General features: G+C 49.3%; 1 protein-coding gene across 8 annotated transcripts in view; it reads left to right on the top strand.

The window, feature by feature from the left end:
• The window catches only part of LOC137435788 (AT-rich interactive domain-containing protein 4B), a 198,729-nt gene that overhangs the window by 158,343 nt on the left and 15,103 nt on the right, over nt 1–25,283 (top strand). For 7 of the 8 annotated variants that reach the window (XM_078785606.1, XM_078785603.1, XM_068129745.2 and 4 more), the window contains 2 exons: nt 12,995–13,120; nt 16,901–17,044. In XM_078785606.1, coding sequence (XP_078641732.1) covers nt 12,995–13,120; nt 16,901–17,044 — 270 coding nt within the window. Of the gene's footprint in view, nt 1–12,994; nt 13,121–16,900; nt 17,045–25,283 lie in introns of those variants that run through there. The other variant, XM_068129766.2, reaches the window with a different exon arrangement.

Raw genomic sequence — 25,283 nt, 5'->3', positions numbered from 1 at the left:
GTGGTGGTGAAACAGAGTGTACCGCAGATAGACAATTTAACAAATACTTGCAATGGAGATTGCGATCACTCAGAAAGTTCCCAAGGACGTTTGTATCATTCATAAGCTATCGTTAGATGTCAAACCAGAAGATCCGCTCATAAGCCCTCAAACATTCGATTCGTGGACTACATTGCTGGATGCGGCCAAAATACGGAACCATGCACCCATTCTCGACCTTGCTCAGTCGCTGCCAGAGAAGGAGATTCCCCGAGTATTCTACCACAGGCAGTGCAGGAGCGTGTTCACCATGAAGCGAGATTTGGAAGCACTGAAACGAAAAGCTGAATCCAATTTAACCGACGATGCTGCTGCAACATGTTCAGCGAGCAAGAGACAAGCCAGAAGGGCATCTTCGGAATCACGCATCTATGAACCGGATTGTATATTCTGTGGAAAGACCAAGTGGTGCAAGGGAACGTCATCCCGTGAAAAGTTGAGCAAGGCTGTTGATCTGAGAGCAGATGAAACACTGCGAAACAGCGCCGTGCGTAAATGTGACACGAAAATCATGGCTGCCACAAGTAGAGACATTGTGGCAGCTGAAGCACGATACCATTTCTCTTGCTACAGAAGTTACACGAGACCAAGCACTAAAGATGCACATGACAGAAACACGGCCGCCACAAACGAATCTGACTACACTGAAGAAGAAGCATACAATGAGTTGCTAGAATACATCCGGAACCATATAATCCCGAATAAGGAAATTGTTAGGATGACAACGCTGGTAGAGCACCTACAATCGATAATGACATCAAGAGGGTTGCATGGGATAAGAACTGCTACAAGAAAAAACCTCGCACGGAAACTGGAAACTGATCTTGGAAATAGCGTTCACATCTTTCAAGACAACAGTGGAAAACTGATTGTCGTACCTGATAATGTAACACTACAAGATGCTGTCAAAGAAATACAAACACTTAAACAACAACTGAGCATTTGGAAAGGGAAATCATCAAACATGTCCAAAGTCATTGATCAGACATCGACACACATCAGATCGATGATAAGGAAGGATAACAAACCAACTCCATGGCCCTATCATCCAGCCGACGTCGACAATGACTCTTTCGTCGTTCCCGTCTATCTCCAGCGCTTTATGCTTGGCCTCTTGACTGGAGATCCGGAAAACGAGCTTCCATCAAACAGGGTCATCATGCTGATGCAATCTTTCAGCCAGGACATTATCTATGCAGTGAGCTGTGGACAAGAAAAGCCTCCGAAACACATGTTGCTCCCATATGCAGTTAAGACTCTCACAGGGAACGTAGAACTAATTCGCACATTGAACCATCTTGGACATGCAATATCCTACACTCAACTGGAGGAAAATGACACTGCACTATGTCTTCAAAAACTTGCAGCAAACTTAAATGAGCAAACAGTCCTACCAAGCAGCATCCAGCCGTATGTATTCACAAACTTGGCATGGGATAGCATTGATAGACTGGAAGAGACGCTGACCGGGAAAGGAACAACACATCGAGTCAATAGCATTGCAGTGCAGGCCAAAATGTATGGACCACACCTTCCAAAGGAGCCACTTCCGAAGATCGAGAAGCTCAAGCAAAGAACAGTCTGCATAACAGAAGAAACACTGCCTGTCTACATTGCAGGTGAACGTGTTGGGCCTCATCCACTACAAACATTATCAACAGCTGCAGCGGAAAACAAGATGGCTATGGAAGTTGCTCAAATCAAGAATCTTCTTTGGGTCATTGCCCGTCAGGTGGACCCAGTAACACAAAAAACACCAAGTTTGACAGGATTCAACATCACCGTCAGGGCATCTATCAGCGTCTCTCAGGATATTGTTAGATATATGCCTACAATAAATGCACCAGCTACAGAGATGTCCACAGTCGCAGAAATCTTGAAGCAGTCTGAAAGCGTCCGACAGATCCTACACTTGCAGGACATCGTCGTCGTCATGGATCAGGCCATGATGGATGCTAAGGCTGCCGAGATCATCTGGAAACACACAGACACATATGCTAACATCGTACTTCGCCTCGGCACGTTCCACACAATCTGCAATGTGATGTCGATTCTTGGTGCTCGTTTCCAAGATGCTGGTCTTAGAGACTTTTGCATCGAAACAGGAATCGTCGCAGAAGGCTCACTCAATCGGGTTATGGAGGGGAAGATGTACAACCGAGCAGTCCGTGTACATAAGAGCATCTACGAAGCATTCATGAGGCTTGCGTGGATTGAATTTCTCCCATGTTTGGAAAAGATGCGACCAGAGGCAACACAGACGGTCACTACGTTGTTAGCAGAAGTTGCTGAATTGGGACAAGATGAGAGCCAGTGGAACAACCTGTTGGAAGATCAATCGTGTGAAGAAGTTCAGGCTGTTTGGAAGCAATTCCTGCATCACCTTCGTCATGATAATGGTGAATTGTCGTCATTCTGGATGTCGTACGTGGATATCGTTGAAACGGTCTTGCTTGCTCTACTGCGCGCTTCCCGAGAAGGTAATTGGCCATTACATCTATCTGCTATCCAAGCCATGATTCCTTGGTGCTTCGCATACGACAAAATCAACTATGCACGGTATTTATCAGCATACTACGCACAAATGACAAACCTTCCAACGCAGCACCCTGGCATCTTCCAAGCGTTCTCGGATGGGTACTTCTCAGTTCAAATGTCAAAAAGCAATCCGTTTGGACGCATTCCAGTTGACCAAACTACTGAGGTCATTGTCAACAAAGACACACAGACACCAGGTGGCACTACCAGGTTCAACTTGAAATCTGGAGCAGTGAAGCGCTACTATGTCACATCCGAACACAGGAGTGCGTTTCTCCGCCAGATGAGGGAAATGGTGAATGTGAGCAACACACACGTACAACACGCGGATCTGCAGCAAACACGGATCAAGAAAGATGAGGACGCTGTATCATCACTGATAACTCTGATCCAGAGTTGGGTGAACCCATTCACTATGGCCAGCTCTCTCATCAGTATTTCCACCGCACGCGCAGCCCCTCCAAATATTGCCAAGGATCTGGAGAAAGCATGGGAAGTCGGACACAAGTGCTACACAAACTTCAAGATTGAGCGACTTGAGAGCAACCCACCAATCAAGAAATTCCACGACCCTTTGCAACTGAACAAGCTGAAGACTTTCAGCAACCTCACTAAGAAGAAGGAATGCAGAAGCAATGGCAGGGCAGTAATTCTTCAAGCAGACAGAGCTCTATTTGGTAGAATTATCGTGATGGCACAGGGCCGAGATCTTCACATGGCAGAGGTGCTATCTCATCCTCTAGGTCCCTTGCCATGGGCCCTGGCGACACCCGAAGGCCTTCTACGGAAAACCAACAAAGCTGCCATAGCCACGGCCTTGCAAAGGACTGTGACCCCGGCTGAAAGGATACCCGACAATTCGGCAACAATTATTGACGGGATGCTCCTTATACAGAAGGTGGCAGGTGATCAAACTACATTTGCCGAAGTGGCCATGATTGTCCTATCCATGGCCCTGAAGGATGGATGCAGTAGCCAGAGGATCGATGTCGTCTTTGACACCTACAAGGAGACTTCCATCAAAAACAGCGAACGGTTAACCAGGGGGGAAGAACTTGGACTTGAGCTGAAAAACATCACAGCATCTCAAATTGTAAGGCAATGGCGCAAGTTTCTCAGCTATGTTGGGAACAAGTCAAGTCTTATCATGTTCCTGGTCGAAGAGTGGAAGAAACCAGAGTACATCAGACGCCTACAGGGAAAGGTTCTCTTTGTAACATGCGATGACAAGTGTTATCAGATCACATCTGATGCTAGCCAAGAAGTAGTGGCCCTGGAAAGCACACACGAGGAAGCAGATGGTCGTCTGTTCTTGCATGCTGCCCATGCTGCCGCACATGGATACCAGTCTGTGCTTATTAGCTCAGATGACACCGACGTACTTGTCATTGGCTTGGCATTTCATACCAAGATTCATGCCAAGTTGTTTCAGAAATGTGGCACCAAAGCAAGGGCTAAAATCCTAGACATAGGGAAAATAGGAAAGTCAGTCGGCACAAATGTATGTCAGGCCCTAATTGGAATGCATGCCTATACCGGATGCGACACAGTCAGCACGTTCGCTGGACGAGGAAAACTGACTGCACTAAAACTCATCAGAACCAACAAAGATGTGCAGGATGCATGTACACAGCTGGGAGAGGACTGGGACGTCAGTGAGGAACTGATGGATAAATTGGAGAACTTCACTTGTCTCATGTACGCACCGAAGTCGGGGACAGTGAAGGTGAATGACTTGAGATATCACCTGTTCTGTGCCAAGAGGGGAGAGATCGACAGTCACCAGCTACCTCCGTGCAAAGACTGCTTAACCAAACATGCACAGCGAGCCAACTATCAAGCCGCTATTTGGAAGAGGAGTCTCAAGATGGATCCAGCAGTACCGAGTCCAATCGGGAAAGGATGGCACTGGGATACCCAGGATGGTCGCGTGCAGCTGGCAGTCGACTGGATGCAAGGACAGCCCGCACCACAGGCGGTTCTGGATTTACTGGCATGCACCTGTTCGAAAAGATGCACACTACCCATGTGTGTCTGCATGGCCAGTGGTTTGAAGTGCACAGACATGTGCAAACTCACCACATGTGACAACCAGAGAGTGTATGGTGAGAGTGATGACAGTTCGGCAGAAGACGATGAAGAAGACGACGACGATGACGAGGATAACTTCTGAATTGTAGAACTGTATGGAGAAAGATCATGTACATATGTGTAACAAATATGGTGTACGCTGAATTGATAACTCGTGTACTTTATGGTATGATGTCTATAAATATATGTTGCTTAAATAGAAAGTACATTGTTTTCCTTTGGTTTACTTTATGTATAGCTGGTAATATAAGAGAACCATACAACACTACAAGACTAAAAACGTTTGCATGAATATGATGTAAATTATCTCGCCAAGTTAGGGTACATCAGGATACATACATATACATGGAGTAGGTTAATCATCACATGCATCATACGTCTGTGGTATATTCAAGAACACCACATACAGTTTGGTCATAATGCCTTCATATTTTTAGAATTAGACATTTCTGACACCAATTTCAGTACTTTTTGGCCTATATATGGCTGACATCCCAATATTATATATACTATTTTTAGACCAATAATGGTATACAAACTATATACATGCTGTCGGTCAAAAATCGTAAAATGTAAATCAATATATCATAAGAGCGGAAAGATATACATTTATGGATTTTAGGTCATGGTTACAGCAACTACTGTATATTGGATTTTCTCATCTTTATCAAGGTGTATGAGATTTAAGGCCCAAATTGACTTTAATCATACTGTGTGTTTCTCAAATTCAAAAATTCATTTAATATCCGCCAAACTGAATTTTTGCCTAATTTTGTTTTCATTGGGGATTTTGTGATAAATTTTTGAGGGTTGGCGGAAATAATTATGTTTTAATGATCATAAAGAGGTTACTATATATCACACAGGCACTTTCTATACATCATGTGAAAGATAATTCAATTACCTTTCACCTGGTATACAACACTAACTGATACATATAGGAGATATTATTTGAAAGCCCCAAAACGAACCCTACCCCCTAAATCTTAGGCGGAAAAATTACCGAAAGCGTTATTGGGGTGGTCTGACAAATGTGATGATAACACAGATACGGCTAAGAGTTTCACACTGCTATCACATTTTTTTCAGCACCAGGGTCCCTGGCCTTGCCAAAAATAACTGTTAGCCATCCTCCCTCTGATTGAGCATAATGTCGAAAATTTGAGGGTCTGGCTCATAGCCTAGGAGCGTGTTGTAGAGAGTGTGCAGGAGTGCACACCAGAGTGCGTGATTGGGTGTGCAACAGGAGAGTGCACACCCGTGGTTGTTACTGAGTGTGTAACAAAAGAGTGTGCGTAAGGGTGTGCGATGGCCAATGGTGTTACGGAGTACTTAACGGAGGGGTGTACACGAGGGTGTGTGGTAAAGGAGTGTGTGGAGGAAAAGTGTGTGATAATGGAGTGTGCGAGCGGCGTGAGTGCGCCTGAGTGGTGTGCACCTGAGTGTGCAAGAGGAGAGAATGCACGGGAGAGTGCAGTAACGAAATGTATGGAATGTATGGGAGGCGCTGGAGCGCCGCGTTGTACGAGTGTGGAACGGGTCGCGTGTGTTGAGAACGCGGCCCGAGCATCGACGCAGACCGGGGCAGCGTTTAGCGCGACGTATAGCCGACGCGAGCCCTCGGTGTGTGGTGTGCTTTGTGTGCTGCGGGGACTGGCGGGGATCGTTGCCGCGGCGGTCTCGCAAGGAGCACCGTGCACGGTACGCGCCGCCGGGCCCCGCCCTGTATGGTCGGTGCCGCGCCTTGGCGGGAAAGGCGATCGGCACGGTTCAAGGGGGGGCAGGAGAGGCGCCCCCTGGCCAGTGCGGTGCTCCGACCATGGATGGTTGGGCCATCGTGCAGGGGACCGAAAGGCTCCGCGCAGAGATGGCACCCTCAACCTTGGCCCAACAAAATCTCCTCCCCTGAATTGAAAATGCCGGACGGACCCAACCTACAGGCGACCAACCACCCGCATGCATTGCTCGGCTTTTCGAAGCTGAGCTGTGCCGAAAATGTATTGCCGCACGGAGAGGCTCATAGTTCAGAGGACTGGAATAGCAATGGTGTTGGTGAATGGTACCCGGCGTGGGGCAGTGGTGGTTTCGCCATTCCTCACATTTGGGGCACATGAGCAATAGATTATGGGGTGGCAGTGCAAACTAGCCGAGGGCGGGCTTGGATATTGTTAGGGATTTAGAAATGACAGTAGAGGAGAAGATTTGAGTAGGGACATGGTACAGGTAGAGGGGACGTAGAGAGATTAGATGGTTGTTAATGACGAGGGAGTGCTTAGTGTAAGGGAAGACAGGGGAGCACGAGTATTAGGGGGAGAAGTAGTTAGTTAGATGATGATGTGTGTGTGTGTAGTAGTGTGGAGAAATTGTGTGTGAGGATGAGCTTGAGCAAATGAGGAATTGAATGAGAATCACTGTGTGTGTTGAGCTTGAGCAAATGAGGCATTGGGTGAGAATAACCAGAAGTGGTGTATTGAGGACGAATGGAGTGTGTTGAAGTGAATTGACTTGCATGGTTTGCAAGTGGGGAACAGGTGTGTGAGCACAAGAGGTGTGCAAGAGAACTTGTTGTGTGTGAGAATATTTGGTGTGGAATGTTTGGTGTGACGTAAAAGGTGTGGAATGCATGGTTCGAAGGAGTGAATGGGGAGAGATGGACCCCTTCACAAATACCTGGGGTGGGTAGTTTAAAGTCAGGTAGAGGGCTTAGGTAAATTGTTTGGATATTGACATCTGTGGTGCAGGAAGTAGCCAGAAGTGCTTGGTTGGGTGCATGAGTCTGTGGAATGGCTGGGCGTGTGGGCTTTGTTGGTGCGTATGGTTATTGGGGCACTCCGCCACTGGTAGTCTGTCGGCCAGGTGAGGCCGCAGGTAGGCTCCGGGAGCCAGTTAGAGTTATGAGTAGTGTTCAGTGGGGCCCGAGGATCCCAGGAGAGGACCCGGGTAGCCCAATGCCGAGGAGGGCATCAGGGGGGTGAGAGAGCCAGGAGGGGCCTTCCCCAATTTCGTTAGTCGCAAGGAGCAAGGTAAGCTCGGGTGGCGACTTCAGTGGCGGAGGGGCGCAGGTAGGTAGACCTGCTAGTGGAGCCACACGACCCAGCCCCGAAATTGTGCAAAGGCACAGTAAGAAAAATTGGGGAGTGAGACCCAAATTTGGAAGGCACCAGGTGGTCAATGGGAATCAGGTTTTTAGAACCACATAGTTTAAAGATGCCATTTGGCAGGGTATGACCCCGGGTAGTGTAAGTGAGTTAATGTAACTAGTGTAGTTAGGATGAGGAATTCCCTTCGCGCCATCCGCATTCATTCACCAAGGTGACAAAGCTCCGCACCAGCACCAGGTGATTGATTTGAGTAAGTGAGACGCATCTCGACGTGAAAGTGACATTGTGTGTGGTTCCATCTCTTCCTTCGTGGGAGGGATTGGAGACGAATTCGGCTTAGAGGGGGATATGGGAGACAGGACGTAGAGACGGATTTGTAATTTGTAAATACAGGGAAGGGCAAGGGTAGTGTAAGCTGACATTGGGGGGCACGGACGGTTAGGGACGAGCTTGCTCTGCTCGCCCTTCCTGCGCCCCTCATGCTGCATTACGTTGTGTTTTGGTGTACCCTTGCGCCCTTTCTGCTTGCTAACTGTGCTTTGTCTCTCCTCCCCACCCATGGACCCACTTTGGAGGAGGTTGTGCAGCAACCTCGAACAGTGCAGCTGCACCTGGCCAGGCCTGTGCAGCACTCCTGCGGCATTTTGCTACACCTGTGCAGATGAACTGCGTGGTACTTTGCTGCCGTATTCTTTATTATAACTTTGCTGTACATGTACAGCATTTGCTGCACCACATTACACATGGATCACAAGTTTTGTGGCTTTACACTTTGCTGAGCAGTCATTTGCTGCAAACTTACCTCGCATCTTCGGACCACGTATTTTGAGTGGCATCGATGTCATGCAGCGGACCACATAGGGTTGGCCCTGCTGACAAATAAAAATGAACACGGGTCTGTGTACATTTTATTCTTGGTGTGCCAGGAAAGAAGAACTTGAAGTTTTTATTGCACACAGATGATGAAGCAAGAAGAAGATGCGGCCCAGCAGTAAATGGTGAACTGTCAACTTTTTGAACTTGTATTGTGCATTGTGCATTTCTGTGCTTTCTCTCCCCTCCAATCTTCTTTCCAAAAAGAACAGGTGCTGGGTTATAGAAATGTAAATAATTAGGTTTTGTAGTTGTAAATAAGATGCTACCCACCGGCTTCATGTGTAGTTTGAGAATTAATTCCGCAATTCGGTTAGTTGTGGGTGCGAGTCTGTTAGTTAGTTACACAACGCAGTAGGTGGGACATATTTAGTGTTGTAAAACTGTCACATACACGGGTTAGAGTAAATGTTAGGGGGAACCACATCTATGTGTCACACATAATTAAAAGGTAGTCCCAAGTCTTTCTCAAAACCGGTCGTTCCTACTTGGGTAGGTTCGACTGGGGGACGAGTATGATGAGGGAGGGGGGCAGTGCTACGGTTTTGAGATGTGTAAAGTGAGTTTAATAAAGGTTATAGGTTTGCCCCCCATAGATAGTCACACGTGCAACATGTAGCCTCATTTGTAGTATAGTTATGTCTTAGTATATGTCAGAGTAGGCCCCTTCCAGTGTTAATCCTGTGTTGTGTAAAGACAGGAGAATAGGTCCTACTCCGGAAAACCATCCTACCTCGACTCTGGAAAACCATCCTACCTCGGTAGGTGCAATCAATTTTGCTCCCCTTTTCTCACTCACAAGTCGAGTTAACATGAGGTAGGCCTAAAAGGGTGGGGCCGGCATTGAGGTCGGGGCAGAGTCGAGGCAGAGCATCAGAGGCGATGACGGTAAGCATGAGCTACCAATCAGGGCTCACAGCGTGTGGCTGTAGCACTGCGTCACAGAGCGTGGTTGGAACATTCGGTCGGGCTAAGAGGGTTGGCAATAAAACCGATTGCGCGAAGCCCCCCCACCTCAATTATGAGAAGGGAGAGGCGCATGAACGAGTTATGAGAAGGGAGAGGACTTGAAGGAGAGAGGACTGTGCAGAAGGACTCGCAGAAGGACTTGCGTCAAAGAACTCACAGTGTACCGTTGTTGAACTTGACCCTCGCAGGAGAACGCACGCGCTAACCAAGGCCAGGGAATAGAGGAAGAGGAGTTGGTCGTGTACGCAAACGACCACGTGTACGCAAACCGCTCGGCGTATTACCATCACACGTGGTTCGTGCGAGGCTTATTTCCTTGCTTCCAGGGCAGCGCTAGTACTTAGATAAGAGCGAATTTGGTCCCGAAACCCTATTTGGCGCTGTCCGGAAGGGACGTAATAGGTCTCGGGTCGCGCCAGGTCATTAAAGACAAGGGGATTAATCCCCCCTTGATAAGGGGAGAAGGCCGGCGGCAGATCCGCAACTAGATAGATATATATATATATATATATACAGTGAAACCTTGACTTACGAGTTTAATTCGTTCTGTGACCGAGCTCGTAACTCAATTTGCTCATTTCTCAAATTAAATTTCCCCATTAAAATGCATTGAAATGCTATTAATCCGTTCCAGCCCCCAAAAAACCACACCAATTTTTTTTGTTACGTGTTTTTAAATAAGAAAAATGTACTTTATAAATAACAAATAATGTATAAACAAGCACGACCTCGTATATACTGTACATAATAAGCGGCGTTACGCGCGCTGCTTGTAAACAAGGAGGAAGCGGACAACGCGGTAATTTGTAAGAGTCTTTATTCAAGAGCTCACTGTAACACTGGCGCGCTCCGGGCTGCGCGCCCGGTGTATATCCTGAGGCCACGCCTACCCCTCGGCGTGGCCCCCGCCCACTTGGTGCACGGAATGATGTCACCACGCCAGTGAGCTTCCGTGTCCGCCACAATGTAAAGAAATAAACTGGTTTTATTAAGTGTATTTACCTTGAAGATCAGACGAAGATGCTGGCGGAGGAGGAGGAGATGACTTGCCTTTTTCGCCACACTTTCCTCGCTTTCACTTGCAGGGCGTTTCAATAAAAACCTGTCCAACGAGGTTTGTTTCTTCCTCCCTTTCAAAATGTTTCGATCGTACTGCTACGATCGTACTGCCTTGCCAAGTCGACAACACGCACACCTCGCTCATGTTTTTCGACGATTGCGTGTTTTATATCCAAGCACATCATCCTCTTCTTCCTCTCAGTACTGCCCTTGGCACTCAATTTCTTAGGACCCATGGTTAAAACTAAGAAATTTTCCAAAATAACCAACATGCGAAAACAAAGCAGCAGCGATATACGGCAGAGATGCTTGCACGGCAAGATAACCACGTAACCGGAACCCACCTGGTGGCGGGTGGCGTAAGCTCCAAAATAACCAAAATGCGAAAACAAAGCAGCAGCGATATACGGCAGAGATGCTTGCACGGCAAGATAACCACGTGACCGGAACCCACCTGGTGGCGGGTGGCGTAAGCTCCAAAATAACCAAAATGCGAAAACAAAGCAGCAGCGATATACGGCAGAGATGCTTGCACGGCAAGATAACCACGTGACCGGAACCCACCTGGTGGCGGGTGGCGTAAGCTCGTAACTCAGATCTCGGCTCGCATCTCAAAGCAATAAACCGCCCGAGCGAAGGCTCGTATCTCGGAAAACTCGTAAGTTGGTGCACTCGTAAGTCAAGGTTTCACTGTATATATATATATGTATATATATATATATATATATATATATATATATATATATATATATATACACGCACACACACACACACACACACACACACACACACACACACATGGTTCTGTGATTTTCCCCGGTGTGCCGGCTTAGATGTCCACCGGCATGCCAAATTACAGCTTTCTACGACATCGAGAAGGTACCGAACATTAATATGAGTCAGTCAGCCAGTTGATAGAATAAGCTTTACATATTAGATACTACTAGTGAGATACCCGTGCTCTGCACGGGTGGGAGGCCAGAGGCAAACAGGCAATGCAGATATGGTGAATGCTAAAGCATGAAACCAATAAATTCCACATTCCTGTAGCACCCTCAGTCGCACGTCAGACATGGACAGCAAGTTTGTGAAGGACTTCCATGAAAAACGTACCCGTTCGCAAACAAACGGGTACGTTCGCGTATGGAAACATCGATCGTGGGTCCGTGGCGAATCTGCATATGGCGAACCGCGAAGTTCACGTTTGGAAAGTAGAAACCATCACGGCATGTTGTCCTTTACTTGAACATGATATCTCTTTTTTTCATTCCAAACAACATAACTCCAATCACAAATGAATCACAAAATAAACTTTTAACAACATTGTTAATGTTTCCTTCATTGTAAAAACTACCAAGTCAACAGTTAAAAGGATTTTGAGCTGATAGGTGTTACAGCCTTGGCAAGATCGAATGAGACAGCGATCTGTTAGCGTATACACCGCCCAAATAGCTATGTGGAATTCTCTGATGTAGAGGTTAAACGCACGTTGTTTGAACTTTGGCCGAGATCATTATTTACTTTTAATGATGTTTATATATGAATCAAAAACAAGATAATTGGTTTTGGGTCGTCCTTTCTGCATATCTCGTGGGATTGTGAGTTGGAGAGACGACCGTGATGGCGGCGAGGGGGTTGGCATTCTCTCAAGCAGGGATTCATCCTATGTCCTTATAAAAGGTCTTTGTCCGAGGTCACCGAGTCCGATCGGTGCAGCCGTGCAGTGATCGGTGCAGCTGTTTGTGCGGCACCCAGGAAAATAACGTTATGCGGGAGTCCAAACCTGAAAATGCTGGAGGCCAAAGCTGAAATTGGAAAAACAATATACCCTATTTTACTCCAGGAGATCCCAGGATTACCCACCCAAAATATCGTTGCGATCGGTTCAGCCGTTTTTGCGGTACCTTCGGACGGACGGACGGACGGACATACATACATACATACATACATACATACATACATTTGGTGAATTATAGTAAGATTAGTCCAAAGGGAAAGACTTGCTCCTATACAGTTTAAATTAATTAAATTGAATAGGAGTCGGCTGTATTTACAACCAAAGGTTTTCTTTAATAATTATATTTTTCCTTTATTTTTATATGCCTTTTTCAAAAACAGTTTTCTTTAATAAACTTCACCAAAACCTTGCCAAACTTAACCCAAAATGTTTTGCTCAGAAATGGTTAACAATTGTTTGGTTTGTTTGACCTAAGGAAAGTGATTTGCAACAATAATGTTGGGGTGAAAAATGTAGAAGCAGATAACTTTACTCTCGGGGAAATGCAAAGCTTTAAAACTATTCTCCCATTTATTGAACCACACAGGACAGAGCAGTGACAGTGAAGACTTCTCTCTGTCAGAGCCAAGCCATGGAAAGCTCTCGCCCCCTCCCAGTCCTGGTTCACTTATTTCATCGACTGACAAGCCTGCAAGTTTTGATGTACAGATAGGTGGGTCATTTATAATGTTAATTTTTTAACATTCATGTTAATTTTTAACATTTAACATATAATGCATGCTAATTCCCTGTCCCAAATTGATGTCCTATGTTCCCTTCTTCCATGATTCAAAGTGATGTGAATGCACTAGTGCAGTATGCATCATGCTTTTTGGTTTGTTGTCTGAATACCTTGTTTAAGTTTCCTCGGGTATATTTTAGTGTGTTACTTGTCTTTCATGAGCTGTTTTTACTGGATTACTATCATCTCTTCAGGCTGACAGCAGAATTCAGAGGGAGGCAGTGAAACTCAAAACGTTGTGGACAGATTTGGAAGAAAATTGGTGAAGAGTTTGGGTGTGTGACGAGGACGAAATTATTAGATTTTGGTGAAGATTCGAATCCGAATCCGGATCCGGATCTCGCTGCTAGAATTTTTAAATTGATTCTTCACCATTGAGAGATAAGGCCAACACCTACAGTGCATTCAGAAAGTATTCAGACCCCTTCACGTTTTTCACATTTTGTTATGTTGCAGCCTTATGCTGAAATCGTTTAAATTCATTTTTTCCCTCATCAATCTACACTCAATACCCCATAATGACAAAGAGAAAACAGGATTTTAGAAAGTTTTGCAAATTTATTAAAAATAAAAAACTGAAATATCACATTGACATAAGTATTCAGACCCTTTGCTATGACACTTGAAATTTAGCTCAGGTGCCTCCCACTGTGAGACTGTGAGAAGCAAGATTATGTGGTCTGATGAAACCAAGATTGAACTGTTTGGCTTCTGTCTGGCCACTCTGCCATAAAGCCCAGATCGATGGAGTGTTGCAGTGATGGTTGTCCTTCTGGAAGTTTCTCCCATCTCCACACAGGATCTATGGAGCTCAGCCCTCGTGACCATCGGGTTCTTGGTCACCTCTCTTACCAAGGCCCTTCTCTCCCGATTGCTCAGTTTGGCCGGGCGGCCAGCTCGAGGAAGAGTCCTGGTTGTTCCAAACTTCTTCCATTTAAGAATTATGGAGGCCACTGTGCTCTTGGGAACCTTCAATGCAGCAGAATTTTTTTTGTAGGCTTCCCCAGATCTGTGCCTCGACACAATCCTGTCTCTGAGCTCTGCAGGCAGTTCCTTCGGCCTCATGGCTTGGTTTTTGCTCTGATATGCATTGTCAGCTGTGAGACCTTATATAGACAGGTGTGTGCCTTTCCAAATCATGTCCAATCAATTGAATTTACCACATGCGGACTCCAATCAAGGTGTAGAAACATCTCAAAGATGATCAAGAGAAATGGGAGGCACCTGAGCTAAATTTCAAGTGTCATAGCAAAGGGTATGAATACTTATGTCAATGTGATATTTCAGTTTTTTCTTTTTAATAAATTTTAAAAACTTTCTAAAATCCTGTTTTCTCTTTGTCATTATGGGGTATTGAGTGTAGATTGATGAGGGAAAAAATGAATTTAAACGATTTCAGCATAAGGCTGCAACATAACAAAGTGTGAAAAAAGTGAAGGGGTCTGAATACTTTCTGAATGCACTGTATATATAGCACCATATCTCAATACGTTTTGGACTGATTCGGACGAAACTTTGAGAACAGGTTGGGTGTGTGACAAGAATGAATTGATTTAATTTTAGTGAAGATCCGAATCCAGCTGTAGATCAGATATATCATTTTTATGTGATTCGTCACCATTGTGTGATAGGGCCAAAAACGATATATACCATGATATCTCAAAAAGTTGTGGGTGGATTCGGACGAGACTTGGTGGACAGGTTGGGTTTGTGATGAGGACAAATCGATTCGATTTTGGTGAAGGTATGAATACGGATCTGGATACGAGAATTAAAACAAGTACAAAAAGTTTTAATTAAAACAAAAGCCGCGTCGATGTTACACAATGCCTAGATGCAGCTGTGCCTATAACGTCGATGTTATAGGCACAGGACATTCCTATTGATTCGATTACTTGATGTTATTTTTGTGCAAAGTGAAAATATATCTCGGCAATTTCCCGTGTGTGGCGACGAATTTTTAATATATCTCGGCATTTTCCCATCTGTTATTTCAGGCGGTGTATGATTGACCATGCCGCGATTTAAAAAAATATATCTCGGCAATTTCCCGTGTGTGGCGACACGTGAACGAAGCTATGCTCCTCTCTCCACATTATTGTGACGACGTATAAATTAAATATTTCATCGTGACGATTGTCATCAAATGGACGAATTTTTAATATATCTCGGCATTTTCCCGTCTGTTATTTCGGGCGGTGTATGACTGACCATGCCGCGATTTAAACAAAATATATATATCTCGGCATTTTCCCGTCTCTTATTTCGGGCGGTGTATGACTGACCGTGCCGCGATTTAAAAAAAAAAAATCTCAATGGACTTGAAGTTACAGGCCTTTGAGAATTCATTTCGTTCTATAAAGGGCAACTTTCATCGGATTTTCTTCCCGTTTTTTTTCAACCGAGTCTAAAACTATGTTAGCGACTGTGAAAAATGAAATGATATATCGAATTTGATTTGAAATAAAACTGTGTGAGAGAGGAAGACACCACGGGCCTACAAAACAGGCCTCAAAGCTATGCGAGTTAATAAAATGGTGGATATTTGTTTATATGAAGCCTCTCCCACAATGGGTGGAGCTATGGTTCCCAGAATGGGTGGAGCTTTGAGGTTTTGTCTTCTCTGCAAGAACAAGAAGAACAAGAAGAAGAAGAAGAAGAACAACAACAACAACAACAACAACAACAGCAGAGGGCACTCTATGACCAGCGTCTTGCGACGCGGCTAAAAAGAAAATTCAGTTATTCTTCACCATTGAGTGATAGTACCAAAAACGATATATTGCATGATATTTCAAAACTTTGTGGATGGATTATGACAGACAAAACTATGTGGATGTGTTGGGTAGGTGACAAAAACGAGTTGATTAAATTTTGGTCAGGTACGGTTGCAGATCCGGCCTATCAGTGGGATACAAAACGTAAACTATCTGGACAGGCTAAGGTATGCACCATACCGAGTGTCGTTCTCGTTTTTTAAAGTTATTTTATAGAGCATGCTGTACTTTCATAAAATATGTTGCTCTTTAGGAGGGGAAATTCAACCAACTTACCCATATATACTTAATATTAGTGAATGGAAAAAGATCCTGCCCGAATGTTAGAAAAAGAGTCTACCAGCGTTGCACAATGAGATTGTGAAATCTTTGCCCATTCTTCACGTGCAAATTACTCTAGTTCTGTCAAGTTTGATGGAGATCGTCGATGGCTACAATCTCCTCGTCTCACGATTAATGTTCAATTGGGTTCAAGTCAGGACTTTGACTGGGCCACTCAATAACATTACCTAACCCCCGTTGGACTTAGTCTGAAACGAGGGCTTATGGATCGTGTCTCATCCGTCTGTCCGGCCGTCCGTCTGTCTGCAACCTGAGTAGGCCATTGTGGTCTTGAACGCTTGGTGTTGGCTTAACTGTTAAGGTGGCTGGCTTAACGGCACCCTTGTGCTGTTGAATTAACACCAGGTGGGTTGACTCAGCATGTCATCCTTCCAAGGTCCCTTTGTTTCACTACAGTAATCATTATGGGTAACTAACAGACAGTGTTTTCAAACTCAATAACAGGTTTGTCACTATTTTTCATTGCTCATTAGGGGAATGCCGCATGAGATAAGTTGCCAAATGATATTGCTCAGTAAATTTACAAGGATGATACTGATGGTCTATGCCACTAACAATGGAGGTGGTGTGGGTGGTGGATTTGTTACCTTAGAGCTGCCATCACTGAGTGGTGCTGCACGGATCACCTGGTTGCAACAGAGATTGCAGCAGATAAGGGCGTACTACATGGCTCTCCGGTCTGAGGTTGCCTCCATCGACCGGCGTCTTAGGAAGTTTCGACGACGTGAGCGGCAAGGTATTAATGTGTCAAATTGTTTCCTGGGTGTATTTCTGTTTTTTTTTCTTTTTGTGCAATGTTTGTCATTAATAATGCATTTCCAAACTGGTGACATTGTTAAAAGATAAAATTAAACTAGTTTTGTTAAATTTTATTTCCAAGATCGAGGCTCATAGAGGAACGAGGTGACTGATGGTATTGGTACGTTTGTGGGGGTAGATGGAGGAATCCCAGAGTAAAGATAGGATTGTATTGTTATAGCATGGACCGTTGATGCGGAGGAGACATCTCAATGTATTTAAGTAGGGATGCTGGAGCTTAAGATTGTTTATGTGTCTTCCCATGAGGGGTGAAGCTGTGCTAACTAGTTAGGAATTAAGGTTAGTTTTCCCAAGTATGTGATTTCCCTTTGTCGCCTTTCCCTACGTTTTTACCTCTACCACAAGGCCAGCCATGCCAAACCTCCATTAAACCACTACAACCGCCAACAGTACCCAGGCATTGTCGATCGGCAAGTAAGCCACACATTAATGAACACTTGTGCCAAGCAAAGCCAGCCAGCCACGCCCACAGAATGGTACGAGGGGTGTGGAGGAGCAGAGCTGGGAGGCCATGCCCCTGAGCTTGCGATTGGTCGGTGTGACATCAGAGCAAGAATCTTCGAGAGAAGGAGAGAGAAATGGAAGTTGGAGAGGAGCTGGGTGTTCTTTTGTGGGTGCCATTTTGGGGGACTAACTGTTCGTCAACAGGAGAAAGAGGTGGAGGAAGAGCCGATTGTGCGCTTGGTGGACCTGGGTGTGTTGTCTCGCAAGGAAGCTGAGGGCCATGTGTGCTACCCCTGACAGTGGAGGTGAAAGTGGGCTGTCTCGTCTGCTCGCCTCATGCTTGCAGTGCCTTGGGCACGTGGCGATTGATGTCGCCATTTTGGAGCGCTTCCCGTGCGAGTGGCTGCACCAGCTTCAACAGCCGCCAAGCTCCGAAAGGAATTTATTGCGACCAAGCTGAGTGCCGGCCAGCTAAAGGGATTTCATTTTATTTTATTATCTGTCTCCTTGTTTGTATTTGAGTCTGTGTGTGTGTGGTACCTCAAAGTATATATTAGTTTTTACCTCACCTTTGATTTTCACCTCTCTGATTTATTTTCATTCAATTATCATGGTGCGTTTTATTTGTCATGTTCGTTTATTCGTTGTGGGTTCGGGAATAAACCCGTGTGCTTTCGTCGGGTAAGCGCTTCACATCCTTCCATCCCGCGTGCGACAAACCAACCACCAATTTCGGCTGCTCACCTCTGAATTAAAGACTGTTTCAGTTATCTGTCATCGGTGATCTCAATCGCCGGCGGCACGACAGTATGAAATGATGTTGAGGCAGTGGTGGCAAAAGTTGAACACAAGTAAAAGAAGGAGCAGGTTAAAAAGAGAGAGAGTAGAGAAGGAAACACAGCGATTTGCGATTAAGTGTGTTGGGCTAAGCAAGGTCAATGGAGGGTGACAGGAGATGGCAGCACACCATCTGCTTGTAGCCCTCATGGAGGTAACAGTGGGATAGAACAACATCAGGAAGGGAGTGTAATAGCCAGGAAAAGTAATGAACAAAACCGTTGAGTTGTTGCAGTCCACTTGGATTTTGGGAGTTCAACTAGGAGCTGTTTACTGGAAGAACGCATGCATCTTTGGTGTTTGAAGATGGTTGGTGGGATGAGAGAGCACAGGGAGTGAGACTGGAGGAAAGGTGATAACAGACACCACTGACCTCCCTGTGATGGTGAGAGATTTGCATTCCTCAGAATCCAGGAAAGAAAGATGTGATGCTGGGGTGACAGCCCATATGGGATAGCTGTACTTTTTTAAGTTATGGGAAAAATTTGGAATGATGGAGGATGGCCCCTTTGCGGCTGGTTTAGGAAGCCAGCTTTGCTATAACGGGGCCTCAGGAGAGCTCATGTTTGATAGTGATGCCGAGAAGTTCAAGAGAATGAACCTCTTCCAGTGGCTGACCAAGGAAATAGAGTGTGATTTCTTTGACGATCCTTCCCTAGCAACAAGGTTAGACAGATTTTCAAGATTGACACAAGTGAAGAACCTGTTCTTCGGGATATTTTTTTTTTTTTGTATACAAGATCGAGGCTCGTGAAAGAGCGAACATTAGTCACACAGAAAGACAAACAGACACATAAAACAAATAACATCGGGAGCGGTAGACAAGATGGGGAGAGAGGGGGAAGGACACAAACACAACATTTGAGAGCAGGGACCGAGAGACATGGAGACATCGAGAGATCTGTGGGAGGGAGAGGGCTTTGGGGGGAAGGCATGTGAAGGGGGGGGGGGGGTGGGAGAGGTATAAACATATGGACACTGCCAGGATTTCCAGGAAAGAAGTTGGAATTTCAAACAAGGTGGATCTGGGGTGAATTAGTGGGAATAGAAAAGATCAAGGTTTTGGATGGGGGAAGATAAGAGATGGTGGTGAACAGCTGTTTTAAAGACCTGGAGGGAGGAGAGGGATTGAAGGGAGTGTGGGAGTTTGTTCCAGAGGCAGGAGAAAAGAGGAATGAAAGAGTGAAGGTGAGCAGAGAGCCGAGATTTCGGCAGTTTAACCATCAGAGGGTTGCTGGCAGATCTTGTGCGACCTGTAGGAATATTTGGGGGACAGAGCACAGAGAGAGCTGGGGGAGCAAGGCCGGAGAGGAGTCGGTAGAAGACAGAAAGACCACCTACCTGTCTGCGGTGAGTGAGTGAAAGGCCCTCAGAGATAGCTTCATCGCGGGAGATTCCAATGATTTTGAAAGCTTTGGATTCAACAGCGTGAAGCCGAGCCAGGTGTGAGGCAGGAGCACCAGCCCATAGGGGAGAACAGTATTCCATTGAGCTGCGGATGAAAGCCTTGTATGTAGTGAGGAGCTCAGGTGTGCCGAGGAAGGACTTCGCACGACGGAGGATGCCCAGTCGGCGACTGGCTTTGGAGGCCAGCTTGGAAATGTGGTTTTCCCAAGAAAGATCATGGCAGATAGTGAGACCCAAAAGCTTGAGCGACAGAACTTCTTGGAGAGGATTGTTGAGAAAGTAGATGGGAGGGTTGTCCAGTCGATCTTTTCGGAGAGACATAGTAAGAGAGTGAGATTTGTCAGGATTGAAAGACATGTTCCACTTGTTTGACCAGTCTGTGATTTTGTCCAGGTCTTCAGAGAGTGAGGAGGCTGCAGACTGCCGATCTGAGGGAAGAGGAATGGAGCGGCAGAGAGTGGAGTCATCAGCAAAGAGATAGAGAGGATTTTCCAGAGAGTCGGAGAGATCATTGATAAAGACCAGAAAAAGCACAGGGCCCAGCACACTTCCTTGGGGAACTCCAGCCTGAACAGGAAGGGGAGATGAGAGAAATCCATTCAGGGCCACACGTTGACTACGACCAGAGAGGAAGTCCGCAAGCCATGCATGGAGATTTCCATGGATACCATAGGAGGAGAGTTTGGTGAGCAGAGCTGGGTGCCAGACCGTATCAAAGGCCCGTGATATGTCAAGGGAGACAGCTCTGATTTCCTGTTTGGCATTGAGGACCTCCATCCATTGTTGAGACAGCAGAAGCAGCATGTCCAGAGTAGAGTGACCTGGTCTGAAACCAAATTCTTTCTGGATGAAGAAACCTGGATGAAGAAATTCCCTCATAATTGGTGTACAGTATTTCAATATGACATGTAATATCACCTCCCACAGACAGTGGTACTATGCCATAGGGCTGGGCGATATTGATATTTTTTCTAGTCGATCATTGTCACTCCAAATATTGACGATCTTGCGATATATCGACATTACACAATTACGTTTAATAACCTAAACCCTAGTGATGACTGACTGTGCAATAGCTCGAAAATATACAGTCACGTGAAAAAGTAAGTACACCCCATGTAAAGTTGACTTTTTCAACATATTTCATCATACAGCTATTTGATCTTCATTTCAACAATATTGGTAGATAAAGGTGATATTAAAGCGCGGCGTTACGCGCGCTGCTTGCGAGCAAGGAGGAAGCGGACAAGCGGAAACTTATAAGCGTCTTTATTTCAGGAGCTCACTGTAACACTGGCGCGCTCCGGGCTGCGCGCCCGGTGTATATCATGAGGCCACGCCTACCCCTCGGTCGTGGCCACCGCCCACTTGGTGCGCGGAATGATGTCACCACACCAGTGGGCTTTTGTGTCCGCCACACGCGCCCCCCCAGAATTCCCGCGCACCTGGAGGGCCAGTTTGCGGGGCAGACGAATGACCCGGCCGAAGCGCCCCCTGGCGATCGGCGGCGTCCGGGGTGCAGGGATGCCAGGTGGGATGCCCCTGGCTGCCCCTGGGATGGGTGCAGGACCGGGGGGCGGCGTGGCGGCGGGGCTGGGCGGTGCCGGGGGTCCGCCCGCAGGGAGGCGGCCCCGACGTGGGGGTCGGGCCACTGGCGGTGGATGGTCCACGTCGAGGTGGGCCGGCTTGAGGCGGTCTACCGAAACGCGGTCAGGAGTACCGCCGATGTCCAGGGTGAAGTGCTTCGCCCCGGTCTCCAGCACGCGGAAAGGCCCGTCGTACGGGGGCCGCAGTGGTGTCCGGTGGGCATCGTGGCGGACGAAGACGTACTCCGCCGTGCGAAGCTCCGGGGCGACGTGCGTCGGTGGGTGCCCGTGGCATGCCGTTGGCACCGGGGCGAACCTCTGGGCAGTCTCTTGCAGAGCGGAGCGCTGCTGTGCCGCGGACCATGGTGCCGTGGAGTCGGGGAGGAACTCGCCCGGCACCCGCAGCGGTTGCCCGTAGACCAACTCCGCCGCGGATGCGCGCAGGTCCTCCTTGGGCGCCGTCTGGAGGCCCAGCAGGACCCAGGGGAGCCTGTCGACCCAGCCGCCGTCGCGGAGGGTGGCCCGGAGCGCGGCCTTCAATGAGCGGTGAAATCGCTCACACAGGCCGTTCGCCTGGGGGTGGTAGGCCGTGGTTCGGTGCAGCCGGACCCCGAGCCCCTGCGTGACCGCCCCCCAGAGCTCCGAGGTGAACTGGGGGCCGCGGTCGGACGAGATGTCTGAGGGGGCGCCGAACCGGGCGACCCAGGTGGCGATGAAAGCCTGCGCGACATCGGCCGCCGTTGTCGACGCCAAGGGCACGGCCTCCGGCCACTGGGTGGTGCGGTCCACCATGGTGAGGACGTAGGTGAAACCCTGCGAGGGGGGCAGAGGTCCCACCAGGTCCAGGTGGACGTGGTCAAACCGGCGTTCCGGCACCGTGAACGGGGCCAACGGGGCCTGGGTGTGCCGGTGCACCTTGGCACGCTGGCACGCGAGGCACGTCCTGGCCCAGCCGCGGACGGCCTTCCGGAGGCCATGCCAGACGAACTTGTCGGCGATCAGCCTTTGGGAGGCCCTCGCGCCCGGGTGGGACAGGCCGTGGATGGCGTCAAACACCTGGCGCTGCCAGCCCGCGGGCACGATGGGGAAAGGACGCCCGAGGGAGACGTCACACAAGAGGGCCGCGCCCGTGCCGTCGAACGCCACCTCAGTGACGCGGAGGCCCGTGACGGCGGTCCGCAAGGCCTGGACGTCGGGGTCAGCGGCCTGGTCCGCTGCCATCCGGGCATAGTCGATACCGAGGTGGACTGCATGGGCGACGGCCCGGGAAAGGCAATCCGCCACCGGGTTGTCCTTCCCCGCGACGTGCTGGATGTCCGTCGTGTACTCGGACACGGCCGAGAGGTGACGCTGCTGCCGGGCCGACCACGGCTCGGTGACCTTGCCCATCGCGAAGATCAGCGGCTTGTGGTCGACGGAGGCAGTGAACGCACGGCCCTCGAGCAGATGGCGGAAGTGCCTGACCGCCAAGTGAAGCCCGAGCAACTCGCGGTCGAAGGTACTGTAACGGCGTTCGGGCGGGCGAAGCTGCCGGCTAAAGAACGCCAGCGGTTGCCAAGCTCCACGCACCCATTGCTCGTGCACCGCGCCCACCGCGTAGTCCGAGGAATCGGTGGTGAGGGCGATCGGTGCATCGGGCGCCGGGTGCGCGAGCATGGTGGCGTTAGCCAAGGCGAGCTTCGCGCCCGTGAACGCCGTGTCCATCTGCTCGGTCCAGGTAACGTCGCCTTTGCCCGGCTTACTTCGGAGAGCTTCGTGCAGGGGGCGCAGGAGCTGGGCGATACGGGGCAGGAACCGATGGTAAAAGTTCACCATGCCCAGGAACTCCTGCAGCCCTCTGATCGTGCGGGGGCGCGGAAACCCCTTCACCGCCTCCACCTTGGCCGGCAGGGGGACGGCGCCGTGCCTGGTGACACGGTGCCCCAGAAAATCGATTATGGTGGCGCCGAACCGGCACTTTGCGGGGTTCACAATCAGGCAATGCTGGCCCAGGCGTTCGAAGAGTGTGCGGAGGTGGCGTAGGTGCTCTTCACAGGACGCGCTGGCGACGAGGATATCGTCCAGGTAGACGTAGACAAAATCCAAGTCACGCAGGACGCTGTCCATCAGTCGCTGGAATGCCTGAGCCGCATTCTTCAGACCGAAGGGCATGCGCAGGAACTCGAAGAGTCCGAATGGCGTGATGACCGCCGTCTTCGGGACGTCCTCCGGCCTGACGACCTGATGGTAGCCGCGTGTGAGGTCCACCTTCGAGAAGAAGGACATGCCCGCCAAACGGGCGGAAAAGTCCTGAATGTGGGGGACGGGGTAGCGGTCGGGAGTCGTGGCGTCATTGAGACGGCGATAGTCCCCGCACGGTCGCCATCCCCCGCCGGGCTTCGGCACGATGTGCAGCGCCGACGCCCAAGCGCTCTCTGAGCGCCGAACGATGCCGAGTCGCTCCAGGGTAGCGAATCCCGCTTTTGCCACCGCCAGCTTCGTCGGCTCGAGGCGGCGTGCCTGGGCGTAGACCGGTGGCCCGACGGTGGGGATGTGATGGGCCACCCCGTGCTTGACGGCCCCCGCCGAGAAGGTGGGCCACGTGAGGGCCGGGAAGCCGACGAGGAGGCGGGTGAATGCGTCCGCTGCCGGAGGCGTACAGACCAACGTGGCCGGAACCGAACCGTTCGGCAAGCCGCTTGGCAAGCCGCTCGTTGAGCTGGGCAACGCACAAGTGAGCGAGCTGAACGTCTCGGCCTGGACAAGACGTCTGCGCTTGACGTCGACCAGGAGCCCATTAGCGCACAGGAAGTCCGCGCCAAGCAGTGCCATGGGCACGTCGGCGGTGACGAACGTCCATCGGAAAACCTGCCCTCCGAACCGCAGAGAGAGGCAGCGTTTTCCGTACGTACGGATGGGCGTCCCGTTCGCGGCAAGCAGCGCGGGGCCCCCACCCGCGGCGTGCTTGTCTGACGTGCCGGCGGGAACGACACTCACCTGCGCTCCCGTGTCGCACAGGTAACGGCGCCCGGAGAAGGTGTCCGTTATGATCAGCAGGCTGCTCGAATGGCCGGCGCTCATCGCCACTATTGAGCGCCGGCCCAGGCGTTTCCCGACCTGTTGAAGGAGCATGGCGGATGACACTGCCGAGCTTCGTGGCCGAACTTGGCGTGGAACCAGCACCAGGTGGTGGAGCTGGAGGAGCGCGGCTGGCTCCGCCAGGCCGGTGGAGTTGGCGGGTTTCCCCGCGGTGGCGGTTTTCGCCGCGGCGGTGGGCGGGGCGTTGCGGCGGTCACGAGGTGCGTATCAGCATGCTGCGTATGCTGTATAAGCTGATGCTGTGGATCAGCAGCATCAGCAGCAGCATCAGCAGCATCAGCCATGAGGGCCGTGACGGCCACGCCGACTCTCGCCCGCGTGTCCGAAGCGGCGAAGTACTTGTCCGCCTCGGCTGCCAATGTTCGGGGTTCCGTTAGCCCGGTCCCGGCCAACGCAAGGCGAACCTGCGCTGGAAGTTGGCGACGGAAAAGCGCCCGGAATAGAGAACCGGGGGCTTCGTCGCCCAACAGTGACAGCATATGGTCCATTCGGACCGACGGGTGCGTGTCACCGAGCTCGGGGAGATCCAGGAGGCGGTCGGCCCGTGCGTCGTCCGTGAGGCCGAACGTGGCTAGGAGTAGCCGCTTGAGTGCCTCGTACTTGTGGCCGTCCGGTGGGTGGCGAAGGACGGACACAACTCGAGCGGCCGTGCCGGGCCCGAGGGAGGCGACGACGTGGCAATAGCGCGTGTCATCGCCGGTGAGGCGCCGAAGCTGAAATTGAGCTTCGGCCTGGACGAACCAGACTTCGGCCTGAGCCTCCCAAAATTCGGGAAGTTTGATGAAGTTGGCCATGGCAATGGCG

Source organism: Myxine glutinosa, chromosome 1 (assembly GCF_964187855.1).
Source record: "Myxine glutinosa chromosome 1, kmMyxGlut1.1, whole genome shotgun sequence".
Taxonomy (NCBI): domain Eukaryota; kingdom Metazoa; phylum Chordata; class Myxini; order Myxiniformes; family Myxinidae; genus Myxine; species Myxine glutinosa.
The sequence above is the reverse complement of the archived record's forward strand: the minus strand, read 5'-3'. Positions and strand labels throughout refer to the sequence as shown.